The 25,490-nt window shown below is 37.0% G+C and overlaps 5 protein-coding genes across 5 annotated transcripts in view; 3 read left to right on the top strand and 2 right to left on the bottom strand.

Annotated features, from left to right (window-relative positions):
• The window catches only part of LOC118735637 (calcineurin-binding protein cabin-1-like), a 39,556-nt gene extending 32,449 nt beyond the window's left edge, over nt 1-7,107 (top strand). The window contains 5 exon segments of the mRNA XM_036465498.1: nt 2,754-3,301; nt 4,594-4,990; nt 5,063-5,236; nt 5,404-5,469; nt 5,552-7,107. Coding sequence (XP_036321391.1) covers nt 2,754-3,301; nt 4,594-4,990; nt 5,063-5,236; nt 5,404-5,469; nt 5,552-6,835 — 2,469 coding nt within the window. The 3' untranslated portion in view covers nt 6,836-7,107.
• A 293-nt stretch (nt 7,108-7,400) lies between these two features.
• LOC118735643 (toll-interacting protein-like) lies at nt 7,401-9,966 on the bottom strand. The gene is made up of 4 exons (XM_036465506.1): nt 9,826-9,966; nt 8,681-8,803; nt 8,071-8,622; nt 7,401-7,998 (listed from the first exon to the last, which is right to left on the bottom strand). Exons 1-4 carry the CDS (start codon nt 9,868-9,870, stop codon nt 7,888-7,890), a joined length of 831 nt encoding a protein of 276 aa, XP_036321399.1. The 5' UTR covers nt 9,871-9,966; the 3' UTR covers nt 7,401-7,887.
• A 97-nt stretch (nt 9,967-10,063) lies between these two features.
• LOC118735641 (mitochondrial chaperone BCS1) lies at nt 10,064-11,631 on the top strand. Its single transcript, XM_036465504.1, has one exon. The coding sequence runs from the start codon at nt 10,176-10,178 to the stop codon at nt 11,505-11,507; it is 1,332 nt and encodes a 443-aa protein (XP_036321397.1). The 5' UTR covers nt 10,064-10,175; the 3' UTR covers nt 11,508-11,631.
• Nucleotides 11,621-14,072, bottom strand: LOC118735640 (RING finger and SPRY domain-containing protein 1-like). Its single transcript, XM_036465503.1, has 8 exons — nt 13,711-14,072; nt 13,226-13,655; nt 13,050-13,167; nt 12,805-12,968; nt 12,428-12,738; nt 12,232-12,370; nt 12,006-12,124; nt 11,621-11,944 (listed from the first exon to the last, which is right to left on the bottom strand). The coding sequence occupies exons 1-8, from the start codon at nt 13,920-13,922 to the stop codon at nt 11,803-11,805; spliced, it is 1,635 nt and encodes a 544-aa protein (XP_036321396.1). The 5' UTR covers nt 13,923-14,072; the 3' UTR covers nt 11,621-11,802.
• A 3,310-nt stretch (nt 14,073-17,382) lies between these two features.
• The window catches only part of LOC118735636, a 15,878-nt gene continuing 7,770 nt past the window's right edge, over nt 17,383-25,490 (top strand). Inside the window, exon 1 of the mRNA XM_036465496.1 lies at nt 17,383-17,891. The gene's annotated coding sequence lies outside the window, so the exon portion shown is untranslated. The remainder of the gene's footprint in view (nt 17,892-25,490) is intronic.

Raw genomic sequence — 25,490 nt, 5'->3', positions numbered from 1 at the left:
CTGAGAGTGAGTGCAAAACTGTAACATTTGCCTTAACTTACATTTTTTTCTCCAGGTTTTTTTATTGTTGTTGGATTGACCTCAAATCGTTATGAGAGCGGGAGTAGGGGTGTACCAATAAGAATATACAACAAAACTATGAAAGTCCTTAGAACTATGAAAGATAGCGGTGGCTGAAATAAAAAGTGTTACATCATGTTACAGTTTTGCTCGTCACTGTACATAATTTGTAAAAAAGCAGATTTTTTTATTATTATTATTAGGGTAAATGAAAAACGCGAAACATTGCATTCAAAATTGGTGTTGGAAAAGCCGTTTTTTAGCCAACGAAGGTTTGGAGACATTAAGGGCGGTTGATTAAATAGTTAAGGCATTGGAATCGATAAAAATCATTGAGTTGAGCATAACGGTATACTAGGGGAGTTCACGATTTGTAGCAATTCTTGCGAGAAACAAAAACTGCAACAAAAGTCAAACTGGGCATTTTTTTAAATGTATTTAAAACAAGTAAGAGCAGCGCTGTCTTCAGCTATGCCCAAGGCTTCATACCTTTCATAAACATCTGTAAATTTTTCTTTAACAGATTTCTGCATTTTAAAAAATGTATATATTCATATATTAAAAAATGTATATATTTCGATCGCTGTGGTGTAGTGGTAAGCAGTGCGCGCTTCCACTCCGAGTGTATTTCTGCCATGAAAATCAGCTTCTCATAAAAATACAATCGCCGTTCGGAGTCGGCGTAAAAGTGTAGGTCCCTCCGCTTTGTGTGACAACATCAAGGCGCACGCCACAAATCAGACGAGAAGCTCGGCCAAAGCTTATACAGCATAGATTTTCACAAGTTTCTCATGTGTGTTAGCTATAGGTTATAGTGACCCGATCTTTGTAATTTTCACTGTAAGTATTCTGTTGATAATGGGTGGGAGTATTGAAAAATTGCATGTTCCTAGCTGCATAAATGGAGGAGTTATAACGAAAAATCTTATATCTGAACAATCAGTTGTATGGGAGCTATATGTTATAGTTAGACTGCGAATTTTTATGCAAAACACGGAGCCTGGAAATATGTACCACATAACTATAAGCAAAGTGTATAAATTTGTATACATTTTGTTTATACACTTTGCTTATAGTTATGTGGTACATATTTCTAGGCTCCGTACTTTGCATAAAAATCCGCAGTCCAGTTATAGTGGTCCGATTCTTCCGGTTCCGACAAATGATTAATACATTATAAAAATACATCCACCTGCTAAATTTTATCCGGATATCTCGAAAACTGAGAGACTAGATTGCATACAAAAAGACGGACAGGCGGGCATGTCTAAATCGACTCAGCTCGACGTTCTGATCATTTAAGTATACATTTTAATGGGTCTATCTCTTCTTATTCTGGTACTTACAAACATCGGACCAAAGTTATAATACCATTGCATGGTCATGAAAGGTATAAAAATATCCCTGGTCAATCCAAAAACTTCCTTCTGCGTATGCAGACTTCGGCCGCTCTTCAAAAATAAATTCCTGCTCGGTCCCACATCCGTTACGCTGCCCACAATATTTTGGGCGTAGAAATCCATAAAATGTTGATGTTGTTACATAAGGAGTAGGGACCTACAGTCTTACGCCGTCTCCGAACGGCCATAGTATATTTTTTATGGGAAGCTGTTTTTCTTGGCAGAATACTCTCGGAGATTTGTCATTGAGTGCTGAGGCGCGACCGCTATTAGAAAAAACTTGCCTTTCTTTTGTTTTTGTTGATACATAGTTGAAAATTGGGCTCGATCCCAGACCCTGCACAATGGTAGTGCACACTTCTAACCACTACATCAAAACGGCCGCAGATAGACAATTATCACCCCTATTGCGAGTGTCGATTAGTAGTAGATAAACGCCTCGTAGTCGATTATCGACTATCTATGGTTACTACCAATGTCGTTTTCTCGTTCAATAAATGAGTGTGAATAGTTTTTAATCGCTCATCCTTCTAAAAACAATTAGTTGTATTATTGAACGAGAAATCGACATCCACAATACCATGGGCAAGCGATAATAGAATAATAGTCGTTCATCTACTACTAGTCGACACTCGCAACATATATTAACATATATTATCGAACGCTGTCAGGAAATTCCTGGTTTTTGCAACGGTTTTGCGAATGAGGCCCCATAGGGCGACGTGTGCTATGAAATCGCAATGATTGCGATAGCGGTACGATACGGGTATTTATCGCTTACTCGTTTGAAGAATAGCCCTACTGATCGGTATAGAATCGTGTGAACGAAGAATACCGATTTAACTATAACTAACAAAATTTCTAGCAAGGCAGCTTTGATGGGAATATCAAGGGATGAACAATTTTGCGCCACCTTTGAAAAACAAGTGGATTTTAAGAGGAAAAATGCACTCGGAGTGTCCCCATTGTATGCTGAAGGACGGCAGCTATTAGAAATAAACTTTTTTTTTTTGGCTACGGCGAGTGTTATCCCAGAACTATAATTTAAAAATCCTTCCTCATACACAACATAACCTGCACCTACTAATAGACCAGTATTAACCACCAAAATTTTGATTGCTTAATTAAATATACGATTTTTCTCAATGTTTGTTACTTTCATCAATATCTTACGCTGTTATTTAATAACAATTCTTATTTTTGAAAATATGTACGTGCAATTTTTATATATAATATTTTGCATGTAGATATTTGGCTTCTAAACATTTTGAATCCGTCCGTTAATATTTCCAGGAAAGCGGCGTCACTGTTACAACAACTACTATAACAAGCAGTACAACCTCAATTACTAGCGGCACGGATTCATCATCATCTGACAGCGACTCAGATTCCGATGGCTCTTCGAATGACTCGAAAAAACTCAATACACCCTATCCGACATACAAAGTTGAGAATATCTATAAGATTGTTGTGCAAAATTTAGAAGAGTGTGTCACACGATTTCCGGAACACTATAAATCAATTTATCGTCTAGCATATCATTACAAAAACACGTCCTTACCAAATCTTAAAAATCTACAGCGTTGCGAGGAGCTAATGATGGGCCAATATAAAACTAGTTTGGAAAATCAAATAAATGGTGTATTTTACGACAGAAAATGGAATAATATATTCAATGGCATTTGGCGTATACCATCATCAGAAATTGATCGTCCTGGAAATTTCGCATCACATTTAATCAAATGTACGACTATTGTCATCGATTTGTTATATGAAAATAAAAACCACAAATTGCTAGTCGACATCGGTTTACAACTTTACAAAACGCCAGAACAAGATAAGTAAGTAAATATTTAGATGAATAAGTATACTGTATCTTAAGTCCTAGCTACTTCAAATTTTCACCTTCTAAAAATGCTGAAATTAGAAATTTTTGTGAAATTTTGCATAATTTTCATAATTTTTTCACAAAGTCTAAAATTTGGATTCATATGGTTTTCGTTAATCAATCAGCTATACTTTCATAAAAAATAGTAAACTTTAAATAAACTAAACAAAAGTAGCCATAAGTTACTAAAATGTCGCGTCTCAGTTTTTATTTGGTTCACTGTATGTGTATTTCGGTAACCGATTTACCAATTTGTACTAAACTCAGTCCAATTATTGACCTTGGCATAAAAAATCTACATGTTGAAAATTTTCGAAATCGGACTAAAGTTACGTCAACTTTCCATTTTCAAAAAAAAACAAAAACTCGTAAAAACGTTTAAAACGTAAGGAGTTTTGTTTTGAAACTTTTCACCACGTTGGATTTTGTATTCTAGCAGCTGAAGGAACAATTTAAGAAATAAAAAAAATCATCAAAATATTCAAAATTTGTGAGAATTGCCCATATGGAAAAAAATGTGCCGCACCCTCAACAAAAAAAAAAAAAATCAAAAATATCAACGGTAATTTTTAGCGATTTGAAACTTGCACTTAAATATACTTAAGCTGAACGAGCTATAAAACTACTTGAACCTTTCTAAGAAATCTAATTAAAAAATCGGAATTTTGGTGAACATTTTTTTAAGTTTAATTAGTTTTTGTGGAACTTTGTTCAAGCTTTAAAACTTTTATTTATGTGGTATCTGATATACTACATATGTAAATCGACCCATATTTTAAATGAAAATTATTAACAATAAACAAATAAAGATAAGTTGCCAATAGCATCATTTTGAATTTTGCTGCTATTATTTTGACCGCTTCTGTATGCTTATCTTAAAAATTATGCGTAAAAAAATATTATTAATTTTCTACTGAAACTTTTAACGCATCGATTACCTCGAGACTTGCATTTTTTTTTTTAGTATAGATCGTTAGAACGACAAATACAAAATAACTAATTTCTAATGCCATATTTCCACTGCACATCAAGTGATAAAGTTGTGCATTAAATAATTCCCGTATAAGTACATTTTTTTTTTTTCAAATATCAAACAAAGACTCGTTCTCAAACGTAATTTTTGATGACGAATTTTTTTATAATTTCAATACCTAGTGAAAATGTGACAAACCTAAGTTTATTAGATTATAAAATTATTTAATCCTCTACAAAAGCCTTATAAAAATATATTTTATTTGCTTCTAGACGCTATATTAAAGATTGTGAAAGAGTTAAACTCTCCCAGCAAACCTTAAATTACTGCGCTCAGATAATGCGAGATATTTTGAAACAAAATATGGAAAATCGGAATGATGTTGAAACGTTAAATCTTTTAATCGATATTTATAAAGTCCACAAAAAATGCTTAAAATATATGAATCAAAAGGAATCGCTCTTCACAGATCTCATGGTGGATGTATATAAATTTTACATACAAAATAAAGTTGACAATGTGCCTGAAAATTTGAATTTCCTGGATTTAGCTATAAAACTTTGTCTACATGAAATCGCATTTCGCCGCAATCAAGAGAAAGTTAATTCCAGTGAAGGTGATACAACACAAGGCGTGTGTCAAACACAGTCACAGCCGTTAAGCACAAAGGTAAATCGTACAAATTTATGTGTTTTTCAGTTTTTAAACGCCTATGTTTTCATTTCATTGTGGTTTGATTAGCCAAATAGACAAATTCATATACCAGGCTTGACAATGCGTCAACGTGGACGATCAAGTCTGAACAAAAGTGTAGATAGTGGATTTGGCACCGAAGGTATGCCTAGCATGAGCGGCATGCCGGTTCCGACGTCGACCAGTGACACCATATGGCACCACTTACTCAGGGGACAATTTGTGAGTAAAGTTTTCTAAAATTTTGTATTCACTATTCAGAGTTATGTAGATATAAGATTTTGTTCTCAGTGTAAAAACATTGAGCTCGGGTATATAAAGCCCGACGCGGACTTGGACTACCTTCCAACATAACTCTTTTTCTGAATAATCAAATGTCTTTTTATTAGCCCTCATTGGACATGCAGCAAATTTTGGATTCAACTAAACCTTTCGTTGAAAGTAAGCAACATGATGTAAGTAAAGAGTTTTCGAAAACAAATTGCCCTTATATATATATTCGCGCTAATTCTCTTTTGTCTTTACCCAATTCCGCAGCCATTCTTCATGAAAGAGATGTTAGATCAATATAAAGCCATATTTCAATCTATGCAAAATGATCAAATTGCGGCCAGTACATCGCTTGCATCTGCTTTTCAGCCAATACCCACATCTACCATTCCGTTGCTCTCAACAATGAGCAATTTAACCACCATTGCACCGAACCCAGTCTTCCTTTCAGCCTCATTACCGATAGAAACTACGATAACGCCCGCAATATCGAAACATACTCAGGAAACTACAAGCGGCACTTTTACGCCGATGAGCGCTGCGCAGGCAATAGCTAGTTACGACATAACAATTACACCTTTTTGCAACATCAACACATCGATGCCGCGAAATTTACCCATCGTTTCCACCGTCGCCACGAATAGCAAACCAATCGCCAGCGTTAATCCAACAGATTCAAGTGTTTCACAATTTATTTATAATGCAAGTTCAGCAACATCGATGTCACATATGCAACAAACAAATTTTGCCATGGCCATGAGTGGTCAACCGCAAGCACAAAATAAACCGAAAGGATCAGCAGGCGTCAAAGTGGGTAAACAACTAAGTGTCGCGAATGCTCCAATTGTAAATCCGTTAGCTACATTTGGTTGCAGCGACTTGTATAATCATCAAATGCAAATATTAATGAATCTAATGCAAGATGCTAATAATACCTTCCAGCAACAACAGCTACCGCAGCAGCAACAGCCACCCCCACAGCAGCAACAACAACCACCGCAGCAGCAACAGCCTTCGCCACAGCAGCAGCAGCCACAACAGCAGCAAAATTTTTCAATGCCAACGCAACAGAAGCCGCGCGCTGCCACAAAACGAAAAGCTAAACAACAAAATGCTCCAATCACCGCAATAAATTCACATATTCTGCCAAACGCTGCCACCACCACCACCCCAATTGCCAGTCAAATGATCAAGCAGGAGTCATTAAGTACACCAACTGCAATGCTTACTGAGAATCATCCACTTTTTTGTCCCTCAATGGATGCGAATGGTATGGCAATTAATCAATTTACTTCCATATCGCTGGGAAATACGGTAAGTTCGACTACTTTAACTAACGCATTACCGCCGGTCGTGTCGGCAATGCAACAGACAACATTTACACAACCGCAAACTTCGCCGCAACCTAGGAGCGGTAGTCAGCCTACGACTCCAACAAAAACCTTACAGCAAAAATTAGCCGAGCGTAAAAAGGCCAATCAACAAAATGAATCAATGAACTTAACAAATCCCAATTCAAACACAAATACAGAAGTTATAATATTAGACTGATAGTAGTATATTTGTTTAATACAATATATTAATTTATACAGGTTGGAATAAGGGCTAAAGTCCTCATACCTTATTAATAATTAAAAAAATACTAAATACAAGTATATGTAATTAGAAAATCTAGACTTGTTTAATATATAAAGCTGGGTTTATGAATGTAGGGTAATTAACTGTATGTTTTTATACTTGTTTAAATTCTTGATTTTCCGGTTATGGTTCTATGAATTTGTTTGTTAAAAAGAAAATTTTTAATTAATAAATAAATTCATAGAACCATTAACTGAAAATCAAGAATTTAAACAAGTTTAAAGTATCGTAAGCTGATATTTTAATTATTGATTTAGTTTTAATTTTAAGTACAAATATTTTAAAGTTTTAACATTGAAAGTTTATTTATTAATCAAAAATTTTCTTTTTAACAACAAACAAATTCATAGAACCATAAACTGAAAATCAAGAATTTAAACAAGTATAATAGCCTATAGGGTCGACTGAGAAGTTGGCTGAACCTGCGTTAAATGCGGCGTTGACTGCTGTTTTGCTTGATGTTTTTGCATCTGTATGTGGGAAGCATTGCCCTGCGCCAAATTTACCAACGAAATTGCACGACCATGCTGTTCATAAGAGTCGTTCAGTCCCGAATGCTTATTTAAAATTGAACGAGAGAAGGCATTCTTTTAAAATATTCATCATCAACGTCTTGTAGACCCGAACGTTTTTCTAATCCCTGATGCCTTAGTGATAAACGACTTAGTGCATCTAGGGTAATTAACTGTATGTTTTTATACTTGTTTAAATTCTTGATTTTCAGTTTATAGTTCTATGAATTTGTTTGTTGTTAAAAAGAAAGTTTTTAATTAATAAACTTTCAATGTTAAAACATTAAAATATTTGTACTTAAAATTAAAACTAAATCAATAATTAAAATATCAGCTTGATATAATGAATACATATACATATGTATTTGTATATATTATATACACGTATGCATGTACATATATATGTACCTATGTCTGTTATGTATGTATGTGAATAGCTTTCCGCGTTCCCCCTTACTCGTTCATTTGCAGCAAGGAATTTATTGTAGCATCTTTATTACCATGGTTCGCCTCAAAAACAGACTTGACAACTTCTTTATCAATATTGGGAAACATTTCGTGTATCTATAAAAGGAATAAAACATGTAAATATCCACTTTTCATGAACTACTACCGCTCGATAAAAACATTACTCACTTGTTTCAATTCCTCCTCGGACAATTGCCGTGGCGGTGCCGGGGTAATCACCGTATTTGCAACTGCCGGTTGCTGCGGTGTGACGAAAATTGGCATTGGTCTACCTGGCGGCACCATCAGCATTTGTGCAGTTCCTCCCATGCTTGGGTACATGTATGGCGGCATTGGTTGATTTGAGAAGCTCAAGACAATATCAATGGCACCTTCGAGGCCTTCACCTTGCTTGCCACTTAGTGGATACCATTCCTCGTGTGTTTCACCACGCATTACACTTTGTGGTATTTTAATTTCACACCAAGCAATCAATTCATCCATTTTAAAACTACATTCGTCATATATTTCAATGAAAATGGAATTAACGCCCGCCGCTAGTTGACTTTGTATAACCCGATTCCAGTGTGGATGTTTTCCGCCATTCGGATCTGTTTGTGTTTCATAGACATAATGGCCGACACGTATACGCACATATGGGTCCATGCGGGTAAGGCCATAGTTGCGTGCCAATTTCGCTTGTGCACAGGTGATACTTAAGCGGCCGACGTAATTTGGAGCCTTTGAAAAGACAGTAATATTAGAAAAAGTGTATGTATTATGATAAAACTTTACTCACAACATATTGTGGATATGCTTGTTGTTGGTAGACTGCGGTTGCTGCCTGACAGTCTGCTGCTACTTGCGGATCAACGCCGTTGTTTATCCGGAGAAAATCGTTTGGTAGTGGACCTACCATTGCCTAATAGAAGAGGGTAAATTAAAAATTATATAAGAGTTATGCTCTTTCAGTTTTTAGTATTTTGATTAAAAATCTAAAAATGCATATGAAATAAAATAACAAACATTTACTATTCATATGGATGGAATAGAATGGCACTGCTATTACACATAGCAGGTTTTTTGCATTAATTAGCACCCTTAATTGCCCAGAGTAAATTTAGTTTGCATTAATAATTATTACCCACAAAATTGTTAATAAGCGTTAGCTTACGACTAGAAGTCCTGGTAAAAGGCATACAATAAAATAAACTAATCCATAAAGCCATTTTCAAATAACTTGAAGAATAAGCCCGAGTATTCAAGAAGCCTTATATTTCGGTTAACAGAGCATTTACATAGCTATGGGATGGACAGGTTTACAATGTTTATTCGTGAGATATGCCAACAATAAGTGTCGGGAGAGCAGAAAATTTTCTGAACAAGCTACTATTCCTCATAGCTCCAAAATGTACGATTGCCTTCCGACATTTTCAGTTTAAGCCTTACTTCATTCGCCTAAGTGAACTAAGATGACTCATATTTTTACATACGTAATTTGCTACAATAAAGTCACTTATTCCCCCGAGGTAATCTATTGCACAAATGGTAGATAATAAATTCGAAAGATAAAGAGAATTTGGTAGTACTCAGTCATATCCTCTTTGGTTCGAAGATATCCACTGATGCCCTAGAATAGTTCAGATAGCTCGAATAAAAACTTTTGGTATGCTTAGATATAGGGCTGGTTATATAGTGTTGCTTTAAGTACTATATAGGTACTAAGGGAAACCATAAAAATATTTTTATTTACTAACAAGGCATAGAGCGCACTTAGCATACGAAAATATATGTATGTAGATAGGGTCGACTGATACGTTTTATTTATCGTTAAGATTAATGTAAATCTACAAGTTTCATTGGAATAATTCACCGTAAAGATAAATAAATACATGTATATATGGGTATCAAATTATTTATAGTATGTAACTATAGCAAACCCACCTTTCTCCAGCGACTTGATCGAGATTCGATATCAGCATTTGCCATACTAGTTTCAGTTATTTATTTGACTTCAGATCAATGTGATATTACTTTTTCGTTAGATACGTCGAATGCAATTTTTTTTGCCCAGTCGGCTAAGTAATCTAGTATCAAAATTATGGATTCGCAAGCTGGCACAGGGTGGAATAAACTTGAACGTCTGTTATTTCCATTTTCTATACACTCTGTTCTGCCCATCAGCTGTTGCCGGCCTTATCAACAACAGCAATAATCATTTACATATGTATGTACATACATATGTTACAAATTTGTACCTCGAGAAGCCGTGTTAGATAAGACGGGCCAATAATATGCCTTTGTCGGAAATAGTGAGTGGATTATCAACGAATCCCTATTTCGGGGCGGGCTTTGGTCTCTTTGGAATAGGCGCTGGAGCGGCAATTTTACGGAAAGGTGCCCAAGGTGCTCTGATTCTTTTTCGCCGGCACATGATGATTACATTGGAAGTGCCATCCCGTGACAAATCATATCAATGGCTTTTGCAATGGATTACCGTAAGAGGAGCAAGAGAGACACAGCACCTCAGCGTGGAGACGTCTTTCGTGCAAAAAGAAACTGGCCAAATACGTACCAAGTATGATTTCATACCTAGTATTGGAAAACATTTGATGCGTTATAAGGGCGTTTGGATACAAGTGGAGCGTACGCGGGAGCAACAAACTCTGGACTTACACTTGGGTTTGCCTTTTGAGAGCGTTACGTTAACAGCATTTGGTCGTAATAAGGAACTTTATTTCGGTATACTGGAAGAGGCGCGCTTGCTTGCGCTGGAAGCAACTGAAGGAAAAACTCTCATGTACACAGCTATGGGCTCTGAGTGGCGGCAATTCGGACACCCACGCCGAAGGCGTCCACTGTCATCGGTCGTGTTGGAGAAAGGTGTTGCGGAGCGTATTGTTACCGATTGTAAGGAATTTATAGGTAACTCCCAATGGTATATAGACCGAGGTATCCCATATCGGCGCGGATATTTATTATATGGACCACCAGGTTGTGGAAAGTCCAGTTTTATCACTGCATTAGCTGGCGAACTCGAATACGGTATTTGTCTGCTTAATTTATCAGAACGCGGCCTCACTGATGACAGATTAAACCATCTTTTAAATGTTGCGCCAGAACAATCTATAATATTGCTAGAGGACGTAGATGCCGCTTTTGCCTCTCGTGAAGATGTTAAACAACAGGCGGCAGCCTATGAGGGACTCAATCGTATTACTTTTAGTGGGTTGCTTAACTGTCTGGACGGTGTTGCCTCAACAGAGGCACGAATTGTATTTATGACCACAAATTACTTAGATCGTTTGGATCCGGCGCTTATACGACCAGGTCGTGTTGATGTTAAGGAATACGTTGGCTACTGTGATGCACATCAGCTGGAGGAAATGTTTCTGCGTTTCTATGGCAAACAAGAAAAATTCCCAGAAAAGGCTGCGAAGGAATTTGCAAAATCCGTGTTGGCTGATGGTCGAAATGTAAGTCCTGCCCAGGTGCAAGGCTATTTCATGCGTCACAAAACTGCCACTTCGACGGAGGTGCTGGCACATACCGCTCAAATATGGGAAGGAAGCTTATCTACAGCACTGTCAAAGGAACCACTTACAGTAAAGGCAAGCGCTGCGTAGATAAATATTACTCGCTCACTGCAATTGATGTGTCATGCCTAGTTGGTAAATAAGCATTACAAATAGCGCTGCAGAATTGCATATTTCCTTTGTCATAAATAAAAAAATATATATATTGCGACTACATCTATTTTACGCTTAAAACGTAAGAGACTAAATATTTTATTATCTTAGCGATAAAATTCGATTACTTAAAACTTATTTTAAAAAAAGTCTGACGAGTAATAGGCATTATGTATAAAGATCTACAAGTACGTTTTCTTTTACATCACTATGATTTGAGATTAAATATCTGTCATGTTGGTGACTGGGTGCCTACCACATCAGTGACTTCAACATTAACAGGGCTATCAGCGCATTCTTGTACTTTTGTACGAATATCGGAGCGACACATTGGACAAAATTGTAGTTGTTCAGCGCAAGTAATGCAAAATCCCCTGCGGATTCAATATTAATTTTAGTAAATTAGTGAAGATAATCATATGGCTAGATATTTACCTATGCGCACATGGCTCTAATCTCATCGTAGCCTTTTTATCGAAACAAAGTGTACAGGAGTCATCACGCACGCTAACTTTTCGTAGCATATCCAGATAAATATGGCGCGGCAAAATAGTCTGTAATGTATTGAATAGATTACTTGTTAAGAAAATGTGTTTAATATAAAATTGTATGGCACGTAAATACTTCAAAAATAGTCCCATTTACTAGTAAGGCTTTTTACCTTGTCACTTGAACTAAGTATTCCACTTTCATTAAAATTGTGAAATGCTCTTTGTGGTGGATAACAAAATCGTTCCAATCCAAAATTAAATCTACATTGCTGAAACGACATAAAACTGGCCGCAGCGAAAAATCCTTCCCTAGTATACAATAAAATTTGTAACTTCTGAGTCGAAAACGTTTTTCAAATAACATACTTAACACTATTGAATATATGTCTATAGGGATCAGTCGATTCTCCATCTAGAGAAAAAATCACTTCCTGTTTTTCTAAATCCAATAGACAACCAAGAACAGAGCCACTCTTCCATGTTGGCAAGCTGTGCGGTATAGACTTGGCATTGTGCCATATTAAACGCCGACAACCGTCGAATCCAATAGAGTATTTATCATCACCTATTCCGTACCCATCGTCGCTCAGAAAACTGGACTCTTTAGTAGCCCAACCAATTTGCATTACACCAGGTGTAATCAGTAGGACTTCATAGTACCAACAGTTATTAGTTACCTGAAAATATATGTATTTCAAATGTAATGGGCCTATACAAATGTATTAATGTGCTTAGTATTTTACCTGGAATGTGCAACGTACACTTTCAAATGTGTAGGCGTCACATCGCGCTTCTAATCCATCTGGTGATATTTTTAAATACTCGCTAACATCTTTTGTATTAAGCATAGCGTTAACTTTCGAGACGTCAGTAGTCTCATATGAATACTTTCGCCCACTTACTGGAACTAAAATATAAATTTGCTTATTGTCTTATCTATTAAAATAGGGTTTGTATATATATGTAGTTAATAAATAAATATGCTTACAATAGTTGTCTAAACACCAACAGGCGCAAAATCCTATTTGGCGTAATAGGAAATTTGTAGATAGTACATGTTCTTCCAACGACAAAAGTGGATTTTGTTCAATTTCGTGCAACGATTTCTTTAATAAAACAAATCATTACTAAAACACTCTCTACTCAAACGTATTAAAAACTTACCTGGATTGTCACTTTATTTTCACTAGTCTGTGCAAACTTCTCAAGTGCAATCAATGAAAGAAGTTTTATGTTAGGTTCGATGTCTTCATTTAAATTACTAATCAGGTACTTTAACATGGAATTGTTAAGTAATGCAATACTGCTGGGCCCGGCTAATTTTTCTGCTAAGCAGCCAAGTATGACACATAAATTACGTTCCTTGCGTAAGTTATTCTTTAGGCCATATTTTGGAGCAACCATTTCACCGACTTTTAATACAGACTCTTTCGTGGGCAGTGGACTATCATCGAGTAGTAGAGCTATAACGCTCGGACCCATAGGATGTTCAACGGGCACTACACGCATCAATGATCGTACAAGTTCGATCCAACCGGCTGGTTTCTCTGTTATCATGTGAAGCATTAATATCGAGCTGGGCGGTTCCGGCTCACTACAAACAAAAAGCATTAATAAAATTATATCCACTAGTTACGCTTCCTGCATACTTATCAATTATTGTACTAATCACATCCAAAGTTTCGCGAACTAATTTGTCAACTGTATCAGAAAGTGTTTTCAATGTGGCATTTGTTTGCAGCACTTCCGGGCTGCGGTGCGAGTTTCTGAGAGATCCTCTTGCGTGCCGATGTGAGGGTTCAACACCGACGTCGTTTTCCTCTTCACTTTCATTGTTATCTTTACACAGACAAGAGCCCATTATTTACAGCACAGACTTTTAGAAATGCATCCATCGAAACATTGATATAAAAACTGTATAAAAACGCGTTGGCGAGCTTATTTTTCAATTGGTTAAAAAACAAAATGCTACGAATCTACAGCTGCGGGAAAAACAAATTCTTTCGATTATGACTTTAATCGATTGTAAAAAATCGTTAACGATGCCTCCAATAATATTGGAAAGTAAGATGGTGTAATAACGCCACTATTCCACCATGGGAAACTAATAAATTTTTATACCAAAGCGCACTTGAGAGCAAGCATGAACCAACTAAAGCTGAAGCTCCATCAGCCTCGAAGCGCCTCAAGCCGCAACGCCTGAAAGATGATTTAGTGCAATTGTATAGAAGCTGCTCCATCTAGGTTCAGACGGAGAAACTTTTGGCTGGGCAACTCGTTACTTATGCGATAGGGAGTGACGAGGAAGGAGGAAGGGCACCGAGTTGCTCGTACTCAGGCAACACGCTTTGTGCTCTCGTTCGTCTGAGTAATTCTAGTGGCCGTTCACTGACAACAACAATTGTGTACAAAGGAATTGCACTGTGTGAACACGAAGGGCAACACCAAATGAGAAATTGCTGAAAATGGGCAATAAAAGTTTCTCTGTGTGAACCTGTACTAACCAAAGTCTGAAAAGCCCGAAAAGCCTGAAAGATGCCAGTTTAGAACTTTTTTCAGGCTTTTCAGGCGTCGTCTGACAGTGAAGGCTGATTCACATACAACTTTCTTCGCTTTGCTTGATAGTTCTTTGTTTTGACATATGAGATCGATGTAGGCATATGCATGAGTATGTTCACATAAAAAACGTTTGAAGCAAAGCAAAGCAAAACGAAGCAAAATCTTAGGCAACTCTCAACTTTTGCCGAGGTTTGAGACAAGGTGACTCCCTTTCGTGTGATTTTTTTAATCTAATATTGGAGAAGATAATAAGAGCCGTAGAACTGAATCGCTCTGGCACAATACTTTACAAGAGCGTACAATTGCTGGCGTAAACCGACGGCATCGACATTATCGGTAAAAGAAAAAGCTACGTCTGTTCTGCCTTCACGGGATTAGATAGAGAAACAAAGCGAATGGGTCTGGTGGTGAACGAGGACGAAACGAAGTATCTCCTGTCATCACACAAACAGTCGGAGCGCACCCACGTCGCTGTTGACAGTTACAAGTTTGAAAAAGTAGACGACTTCGTTTATTTGGAAATCGATTTTTATAACTACTGAATCTTATTCACTCAAAATTGATATTTACAATGATTTTTAAACGGAAAATAAGAATGTTATAAATTTTTGAAAATGGGCGTACCCACGCCCACTTATGATTAGATGTGTATACCTTGGTAACCGCTTCACCAATTTCTCCCAAACTTGGCACGGTTGTTGGCCTTGTTACAGCATACCAAATGGCCGAATATTCTCTTATTGTCTACATCACTGTCTTTGACTTTTCGAAGATAGTTTATTGTCTGGACGCCTAATTTACTCAAATAATGTAACAACTAATACATATTCTCAATTGTATTGCCTTGTGTAAATGCAATATTGGCAATCCGACGTTCTCTATACAGACGCACACAGTCTACTCAACTGCCAGTACCCTGCAAAAATCGCGACTACTCCATGCATGCATGTAAAGAGTACTCCCGAAGGTCCAAGGAGTACTCTAAAATTAACCACAATTCATATAAAAAATATGGTCCAATTAACATTGCGATGTCCTAGGGCAGGACCATGTACTCCATCTCTGCAATACATCAGAGTAGCACAAAACTACTCCCAACATACTCCAATGACATAATCGTTATATTTTTTCGTTTGTACACGCTTTTGTTCTTCACTTCGCAGATGCTTTTTTTGAAATTAATAAAAACCAGAAACAAAAATGAAAAATTACATGTTGCCTCTGACGACATTCGAACCCGAACATGCTGGGAGCTAAGAACTAACAGCTAGCATCTCTACACGTTCAGCTACAGCCAGACATGCAAATGTACTTTCAAATGCATAACTTCAATCACATGTCGTTAAAACACGAGCAGTGATCGGGTAACAATAAGCTGGTGCAGAGACACGAGTTGGTCCGCTACAGCATGACAGAGGAGCACTTTTGTAAGTACTCCAATATACCACAAATAGACTACATGGTCCAACGATTTTTGCAGGGTAGCATACTTAAGCGGAACGTACGCAAAGTACCCATTCTGACGGGGTCATAAGTTACATGCCCAAAATTGACGGAGACGGCGACGCACAAATTAGCCAAACTTTCAACTTTGCGTTTGCGTCAAGCGACAATTATTCTGTATTTTCGTTTACATGTTTGAACCTAAATTAGTTTAGTTTGTGAAATTTTTAGATTCTGCCGTATCCTGAGTTTCGGCCAAAGAAAATTTCACCCGAAAATTTGTATTCCGCCCATAGTAGGGGTGTTCCCTTAAACTCGTAAAAGCCTCGTAAACCTCGTAAAGCTCGTAAATTTACGAACCTCGTAAAAGAAATCAAAATTTGTTTGGAGATCTATCTATAAGCCCCTCGTAAATTTACCGAGGCAAATTTGTTGCGCAAACGACCTCGTAAACTTCAGTGTTGTAAAGGGGCCGAAATTTTCATACTAAAATGTATGATAAAATAATGAAAAACAGTCACTTTACGCACCTATTTGTATCTTTTCGCAAAGGGGGCGTTCGCATAAAAGCCTCGTTAACTTTCGAGTTGTACACGGTTTAAGACTTTACGAGTTTAAGGGAATCCCCTAAGTAAATACATGGAAACCATAACACCCGATTTACATGATTCAAGTACTTGAAGCAATTCTTGCTCATTCTCTTTTGTGTTTTCTATTTGCTTTTACACGTTTCAATTCTGTTGAATTCAAGTTTTTGGTTCTTTACATGGGAAGCAACGAAAATGCCAAAAGCAAAGCAAGAAAGTTGAAACGACTTGACGGTACAGACGCATGTGTACTCGTCACTTTTCTTCTCACCCCCTCTCTTCCACATGCGAGCAGAATTGAATTCAATACTTGAACTGTGTAAAAGCAGTCTAAGCGAAAAGCGAACCGGCAATTAGAAAATTAAACTCATGTTTAGATTCTGCCCTATCCTGAGTTTCAATTGAAAATTTTTATTCCGCCCATAGTAATTACATGGAAACTAAAGTGAAAAGTGAACCGGTTCGGGGAAAATTAAACTCATGAGATGGCTGGGAAACCAAAAGTGAAAAGTTAACCGCTTCGAAGGAAATTAAACTCATGATAATGATGATTAAAAAATCTGACTTATCCTGAGTTTTGCCCGAAAAAACACCCGAAAATTTTACTTCCGTCCATTAATTTGCTTCGGTGGGGGTTAATTTATTTGCTCGAATGAGATAAGTGCGCTATATTAATTGCAACAAATGGCATCACCATTTACGCACTTTCCATACATGAATTTTTGATATCACATATGTATTCCAATATTCATTTTTGGAATACAAATAAATTATTGGGTGCTCATTTTACATTGAAAAGCACTGTAAAAAGGCTGTCGAATTTGTAATTTATAGTTATAAAATAATGTACTGGTGAAAAAATACAGAAAATAAGCCCCACGAGAGCTTAAAATAATATAAGTGCAAAAGTTTACGGAACGCCTAGAAAATATCGCCAATCGCAAACACTTTCCCCAGCGATAGGAACAGTATAAAGCAATTGGGAATAGTTTGCATTTTGTTGCGGCCATATTTGTGAGGCCCGAATTTAACTTGATAATTCGCCAGCAGGGGAGTGGATCTAAAAGAATCCTTCATCGCACAAACTGCGCATGCCAAGCGGGCTCGATTTTTTCTATAAAGGGCAAAAAACCGACTACCTTAATTATCGCAAAATCAGAAAGGTGGATATAGCGCCCCTTATAATAAGACTGTTGGAAGCTCATAAGCGTTTATAATTTATTGGAAATATCAAAAATCCTGTAAGTTGAGAATCAAAAAATTTAGCAGAGAAATATGGAAAACAAAAGAAAAGCGGGAAATTTTAAGAATAAAGCAATACGACTTTAGCTATATATACTACGTATGTACTATATATGTACTTAATTTATGTACATATGCACATACATTTGTATCTACATTGTATGTATGTATGTATATAAATATAATATTCTCGTTTAATTAATAGATTTTAAGAATGGATTTATTTCTTGCCCTAGTAGAAATTTCGGAACAAAAGCAGAATAGCTCCGATTCTCAAATTAAAAAAATATATATATTGGGATCGATAGATACATACGCTTGATCTGAAAATAACGGTATATTATTCTTTTTGCGGAAACAACTACAAAAGTTATTAAGGGTCAAAGTTCATATGAAACATCTTTTTAAGTCAAAATTTCTTAAAAACAAAGGCATGGATTTTAAAAATTGTAATCTGATTTGATAGGAAATTTAATTCCCTTTAATTTGATATACACACATATGCATATGTATGTTATGTATAGTTTTTATAAAAATTGTATTAATGTAAAAAAAATATTGAACAAATCTTTGCAAACCTATTTTTTTAAGCCGCCTTATTTGTTATATGGAAAAGTTGTAGAGTTGAATTGAAAATTAACCAAGCTTTCATTTGACATAGAATATGCTAATATTCCTCGCTCTACAAAGTATTTGCATAAAACAACCCTAGTCCGTCCAACACCGGCTACTCTATCCACAGTATTTTTTTCGCAGAATTCTTTCTGCGTAGGCGGCCTTCGGACGCGCTTAAATACGGATGCCAGACGTACTGATTTTATCAGTACATTACTGATTTTTCAACTCTTGTACTGATTCATTTCTTCAATCAGTACGCTAATGTCCTGATTTTTCCAAATTTACACTGATTTGTACTGAATTTTCAATTCAAACAAAATACTTTAGTAATTTCTTAAGGTTTTTACATAACGTTGGATTTTCCGTAAACTGTACTGTAAATAAATAAAATAAAATAAAAACTTTTTAATATACAACGCTTTTATAAATGGACTAAAAAGTATAAAATAATATTTCTCAGTCCCACAGAATTTGTTTTGATAACTTTTGATTTTGAAATTTTAGCAAAAGTCATTAGCATGAAATAAAAGTTTCCATAGACAAAAATTACAACTTCTATTGATTTTTTTTTATATTTCCCAAAAGAGTAATGAAATAAAATAAAAAATATAAAATAATTTATTGGCTCCTGTGCATAATGATGTGTACACTCATGTTAAAATGAATAACACTTTTTTATGAACTATATTTTAATTATATATGAAAATATTGTTAAAAACAAGAACTCTGGCGTTTTAAATTATTTTCTGTTACTTACAATCATAATTTTGCTTTGAATAAAAATGTACTGAAAAGTACTGATTTTTTTTGCATGCTTAAAGACCCTCACTTAATAGAATTCTCCTTTCTGTATTATCGCAGAAGAGAAGCGGAACTCCTTTCTGCGTAGGCGAAAGTATGCATAATTAGACCTTTAGGGAATACAACCCTTACTACGCAGAATTCTCCATTCTGTGTTGCCGCGGATTTACTTTCTGCGTAAGCGGCCTTAGGCCGCACTTAGGAATTATGACCCTTTTACGCAGAATTCTCCTTTCTGTGTTGCCAGAGAAGAGAAGCGGAACTCCTTTCTCCTTTTTAACCGACTTCCAAAAAAGGTCGTCGGAATATTTTATTTTTATTCCTTTTTTTTATTTTTTATTTTATTTTTTATGTATGTTACCGCATAACTTTGGACCACGTCGATAATTCCCATACTAATTTGGTTTAAATCCGATTATTGAATCATGAAATATATAGATATATATATATATTTTTTAAGTCGTTTTTTTTTGCTAAAAATTACTTGTATTATAAATCCTTACTAACGGAATTAAAAAAAAAATGAGTTGTTAAAATTTTTTTAATAAATTTTTTACATTAATTCGATTTTTGTGAAAGCCAAACAAGGCTTATAAAAAGTACATATGTACATCAAAGTAAAGGAAATTAAATTTCCCATCAAATGATACCAAAATCCATACATTCGTTTTTAAGAAATTTTGATTCAAAAATTATTTAATTTAAACTTTGACACTTAATAACTTTTGTAGTTGCTGTTTCCGCAAAAAAATATACACTGGCGCCGTAAATAATAGACTAAACGTACTTTTACAAATTTTGGCCGTATTTCTTTAGTTTATTTTATGTTTAATATTTTTTAATTGAATTAAATATTTAAACTTTTTATTCAGAATTTTTTAGAAACATTTTTGTTATGCAATATAATAAAGTGGAAGTTACAATTGGCTACAAAATACCGTTGATTTTTAAGATTTTTTGTTTGCTGACGATGTCACGCATTTTTCCCCCTAGCATCGCACATATGAATATTTTAAGTTGAAATGCTTTGAAAATACGTGTTTTGACATATAGAATAGCAAATGTTTAAAATCAAGTAAATTGAAGGGAACTACGTCCAATTATTCTATCAAAACTAAGAAAATAAAGTTGCTTAACGTTTAACATCGTTGCCGTGGTCCGATTGTTGGAGCACGCATATTTACGTGTTCGTCTTGGCGAGGAGAAGGTTTATATCTAGGTTAAAACATTAACAGAGTTGCAATCTGTTAAAAATTTTTGTTCAATTAGTTAAATGAATTGCTGAAATATGGGTATCCATGGAAATGGGTTTGAAAAGGCTTTACCTCTAAGCAACCTCCCAGCGTTGCCACCGGTTTAAAATATCAAATTTATGTTGTTGTTGTTGTTGTTGTAGCGGCATTACTAAGCACCGCTTTTTTCGGGTCTTCGTTCAATCATTTTCGTCAAGCTCAACTAACGGGAGGCCCAGGAAACGAGCTATTTCAATGGGTTCGGACCAGAGGGAGAGGGGTGTCAGCTGAGTCGGATTGAGCTGGCATGTAAAGAGGTGGTTGGTGTCGTGGGGGTATTCTCCACATGCCGGGCACTTATTGGGGATATTGGGGTAGAGTCTGGACAGGTAGCTGTTGAGGCGGCTACAGTATCCAGACCGTAATTGAGCCAGGGTAACGCGGGTCTCTCTTGGCAGTTGAAGCTCCGTCCCTTCTACAGGTGTGATTGGGCTCCTATTACGACATTCATTCTCTTGGCAGTTGAAGCTCCGTCCCTTCTACAGGGGTGATTGGGCTCCTATTACGGCATTCATAGGTCGAAAGTCGAGGTAGGTGGTAACTGACTCTCTATGAATGTCGTTGATGGCTCGTCTGTATGTCGTCGGGTCCAGTGGTTGGTCTACGTACTGTTGGACTGCGTCCTTGTACACGAATAGGTGCCCCCTGACGTGCCTGGGCAGAGGCTCCTCCTGAAGCAACGGTCTGTTAGGGTGTTCACTTCTGTGACACCCCACCAGAAATTGCTTACATAGCATTTTGTTGTAAAAAAATTTTCGGGTTGTTTACAGTCGGTATTGGTATGCCATCGACGTGTATACCTAACTCTAGCCTGACCTCCTTCGTCCAGGTGGTGAAGAGGGTCGCCGTTGATTTCGTTGGGGAGAGTGTTAGGCTCCTTGCAGTGAAGAAGCGAGAAAGGCTGGAGAGATAGTCGTTCACTTTTGAGCAGAGGTCATCAATTCCATTCCCGGACGCCAAAATCGAGTAATCGTCAGCGTATGAGATCAGGGAAACTCCCTCAGGTGGTTGAGGAAGTTTCGAGATGTAGAAGTTAAATAGCAAGGGGGAGAGAACACCACCTTGTGGAACCCCTTGTTTAATCCTTCTTGGTTTCGAGGTTTGATCTCGGAAGATTACTGACGACTGTCGACCACTCATATAATTCGCCGTCCATCGCTTCAGTCCCTGTGGAAGTGAGGAGGCCTCGATGTCTTCTAGTTGCGTGGAATGGCAGACGGTGTCAAACACCTTTGACAAGTCCAGCGCTACTAGGACCGTTCTCTCACAGGGGCGGTTTCGATTTAGGCCACGAGTTATTTGTGTGTTTATGGCGTTAAGTGCTGTTGTTGTGCTGTGCACTTTACGGAATCCGTGCTGGTGCTTAGCTGGGGTCAGGTGGCAAGTGAAGTATGGGAGTTGTAGGGCCTCAAGCGTCTTCGCGGCCGGGGAAAGGAGCGTTATCGGACGATAAGAGTCTCCTTTGTTGGCGGGCTTCCCCGGTTTCAGCAGTGGGACCACTCTCCCTGATTTCCACACATCAGGAATGATGAGAGTGGCCATGGACAGGTTGAGGACCTCCGTTAGGTAAGCTACTCCCTTAGGCCCTAAATGGTTTAGCATCAGCATACAGATTCCGTCGGGTCCAATGGCTTTGGAGGCTTTCGCCTTCCCGATGGCCCCCTTCACTTCAAAGCTGGTGAAAACAAGTGGTGCATTGTTTTTTGGCAGCTTGTGCAGCCTACTGGTCACTCGACGTTTGGCCTTGTCTACCGAAGGGTGCAGTGTAAATTGCCTACTAAAGTAGGCTGCGCATTTCTTCGGGTCCGACGAAGCGCGACCTTCGAAAGAGATTTCCACTCTGTCATCACGCTTCGTTGGTTTGGACAGGGACCTCACGGTTGACCAGAGCTTACTCACACCAGATGCGAAGTTACAGGCCTTCAAGTGCTCCTCCCACTTTTTCCGCTTATGCTGATTTACCAGTTGCCGAATCTCCAAATTAAGGTCCCTCAGACGGGGGTCCCCGGAGTCGACCTGGCGTAGGTGGTCACGCTCATTTGCTAGTACAGCTGCTTCGGCCGGAAATTTGGGCGGACTTCCGCGATACGTCCGGACGGGATGAAGCGAGCCGCTGCGGCAGTGACTACCCATTGATGTATCCAATCGTCGTTCCACTGATACACGTTGGTAATACCCCTATGGGCCAGAACCACGTGCACAAGTTTCTGCTTTGCTTATTTCAAATCTTTCTTTTTTATTAAATCTGGATTATATCATTTTTAAAATATGTGTTGTGTTTTCTTGGTTGGAACCTTAGCGGTCCACAAGTAACCAGGTTATTCTTTCAATTTAGTAATTAGTATTTATACGTCAGATTATATTTGTTAAGTTTGTATTTTTATTTGTATGGTAGGGAACTAGGACCACGTATCGACAGGTTATTCATCAATTTAATGATTTAATCATTATTCGTCGTTTATATGTGTTTAATGCATATCCATTAAATTGTAATTTCCAACAATTTTAGAAATTAAAATCTTTAAAATATGTATTTCTTGTTTCGCTTCATGAAACAGTTATCTATATATATAAATACGCCACAAGAAAATTTTGCAATCCCTTTTTTGAAGGCACCGTTCGCTCGATTTCAATGAAACATACACCGATTTAAAGGATATAACTTCCTCTAATCCCGAAATGTTATTCCTGTTACAAAGGGGGCGTAGCGTCTGACATATATACTAAAATGTGAAAACCACTATATCTCTAAAACGATTTATGCTGGGAACTGAAACTTAACACAGATGCATAGATTGTAAATACCCTACTTACGATGAAAAAGGGTAGGTACTGGGAAAGTGGGCGTGGCACTTCCCATACAAACTGAATTTCTCATATCGCTTATTTCTGGAACCACTTATGCTAACGTTCTGAAATTGGACACAGCCACATGTGTTGTCAATACCGTACTTACAGCGAAGAGTGGTAGATTTTGGAAAAGGGGGCGTGACACCGCCCATACAAACTGAAATTCTCATATCGCTTATCTCTGGAACCGCCTATGCTAACATCCTGAAATTTGGCACAGCTATTTATGATATCAATAACGTACTTATGGCGAAAAGTGGTAGATAATGGGAAAGGGGGCGTGGCACTGCCCATACAAACTGAATTTCTCATATCGCTTATCTCGGGAACCACTTATTATAAGGTAATGGAATTTTATACACATATAAAATCGCAAGAATCACTCAGTTGGGAACCATTTTCTCCCAGATTTTAAAAGCTCATTGAATGATTGGCGTTTTGTGGAAAAGTTTTTAGAAGGATCAGTATGTTTGTCTTCCGATAGATGGCGCAGGGATTGAGAGCTATCCTCAAAAATCATATTTGTGATCAGATTTGTTTCACTTTTAGAACACATATTAGTATTATAAAATTTGGTGTAACTTGGTAGCCCAGCCGTGTGATGAAAAAATATTGGGCTTTGGCCCAGTCTTGACGAAAACCTGTGTGGAACCGCCGTTGGAGATGGAAATATTATCTTTTGTCGTAAGCCTTCAAGATACTTTCGCAATCGTTAACAATTCTGTTGAAAAAAGGGTTTATGTAGATGTGGGCAATTTAGTTTTTAACCTCCAAGAGGCTCTCAGACAAATATAATGGGAAAACTTATTTACAGTCTGAATTGGTATCTGTTTGACATATTCGTCAGCGATGAACATCTCATTTATACATACAAATACGTATGCACATCTATACTATCTATACTAATTATATAAAGAGAAGTTCCTTTTTTTTGTAATAGGTAATCTCGTGAACGGCTGGTCCGATTTTCATGAAATTTTGTATATAAATAGCTTTCGGTAACCACCATGTTTTAGGCTAAAAAAAATTAACTTTTTTCGTGTAGGTGGACCAGGGACCGTTCTATTCGAAAAAATCTTATTATGGTCCGATTTGCTTAAAATTTGGTACCTAAGTAGCTTTTTAGCATATATTAGGATATATGATCAATTTTTTCCGGGAAGTGGTCCAGGGACTGATCTATTCGAAAAAATCGTATTTACGGTCCGATTTGATTAAAATTAAGTACGCAGGTAGCTTTTTAGCATATATTAGCATATATGATCCATTTTGTCCGAGAAGTGGACCAGGGACCGATCTATTCGAAGAAATCGTATTTATGGTCCGATTTGCTTAAAATTCGGTACGTAGGTAGCTTTTTGCCTGGATAAGCTTATAGATTCCTGTTTTCCAATTTTCATGCAATTTCGAATATAAATAGCTTTAAGTAACGACCATATCAAGGGGCGAATTCGTCACTAGGCAAGATTTTTTTGCGCCAATCAGAAACAACGTATACTGTCAAAATATAATTATAATATATAATGGCCCGTAGTCATAGTCAAAATAAAGTCGACTTTAAAGTTAGTTGCAGCTTTTTTGACAGATATCCCATTGAAAATTATGTCAAAAAGCTGCAACTAACTTTAAAGTCGACTTTATTTTGACTATGACTACGGGCCAATATATCTCAACTAATATATATTTAGAAAGCCGTTTGTTAGTTTTCGCAAGGCTCGAGAGCGGCTGAACCGATTTTTTTGAAACTGCCACCTGCCGCACGTGTCCCAAGGATGGTTTTAGGCTGAACAAATCTATATGTAAAGGGGGCGTGGCACTTCCCATACAAACCGAATTTCTCATGCTACATATCTCTGAAAGTGTGCATGGTAGAGTTTTGGAAATTGGTATGGAGATATACAGATATATAGAATTTTAGCTATTGTAAAAAGGGGTGTGACATCTCCCATACAAACCGAATTTTTCATACTGCTTATCTCTGGAAATTTTTTTGGTAGAGTTCTAGAGTTTTGTATGGAGATGTACGAAATAAATCGC

The sequence above is a fragment of the Rhagoletis pomonella genome, unplaced genomic scaffold, assembly GCF_013731165.1.
Source record: "Rhagoletis pomonella isolate Grant_MI unplaced genomic scaffold, Rhpom_1.0 Rhpom_scaffold_00003, whole genome shotgun sequence".
NCBI classification, from domain to species: Eukaryota; Metazoa; Arthropoda; class Insecta; order Diptera; family Tephritidae; genus Rhagoletis; species Rhagoletis pomonella.
Note: the sequence above shows the minus strand (reverse complement) of the source record. Positions and strands in the feature narration are given on the sequence as shown.

What these genes read in the sequence shown, in the direction of transcription:
- LOC118735643 (XM_036465506.1), bottom strand. Translation starts at nt 9,870, where the DNA reads ATGGCAAATGCTGATATCGAATCTCGATCAAGTCGCTGGAGAAAG. An exon ending in GATCAAGTCGCTGGAGAAAG is followed by an intron (nt 8,804 to 9,825) that starts GTGGGTTTGCTA and finishes CTCTTCTATTAG; the next exon opens with GCAATGGTAGGTCCACTACC. An exon ending in CCGAGGAGGAATTGAAACAA is followed by an intron (nt 7,999 to 8,070) that starts GTGAGTAATGTT and finishes TTCCTTTTATAG; the next exon opens with ATACACGAAATGTTTCCCAA.
- LOC118735641 (XM_036465504.1), top strand. Translation starts at nt 10,176, where the DNA reads ATGCCTTTGTCGGAAATAGTGAGTGGATTATCAACGAATCCCTATTTC.
- LOC118735640 (XM_036465503.1), bottom strand. Translation starts at nt 13,922, where the DNA reads ATGGGCTCTTGTCTGTGTAAAGATAACAATGAAAGTGAAGAGGAAAAC. An exon ending in TTGGTGTTTAGACAACTATT is followed by an intron (nt 12,969 to 13,049) that starts GTAAGCATATTT and finishes TTTATATTTTAG; the next exon opens with TTCCAGTAAGTGGGCGAAAG. An exon ending in TACTTAGTTCAAGTGACAAG is followed by an intron (nt 12,125 to 12,231) that starts GTAAAAAGCCTT and finishes AATACATTACAG; the next exon opens with ACTATTTTGCCGCGCCATAT.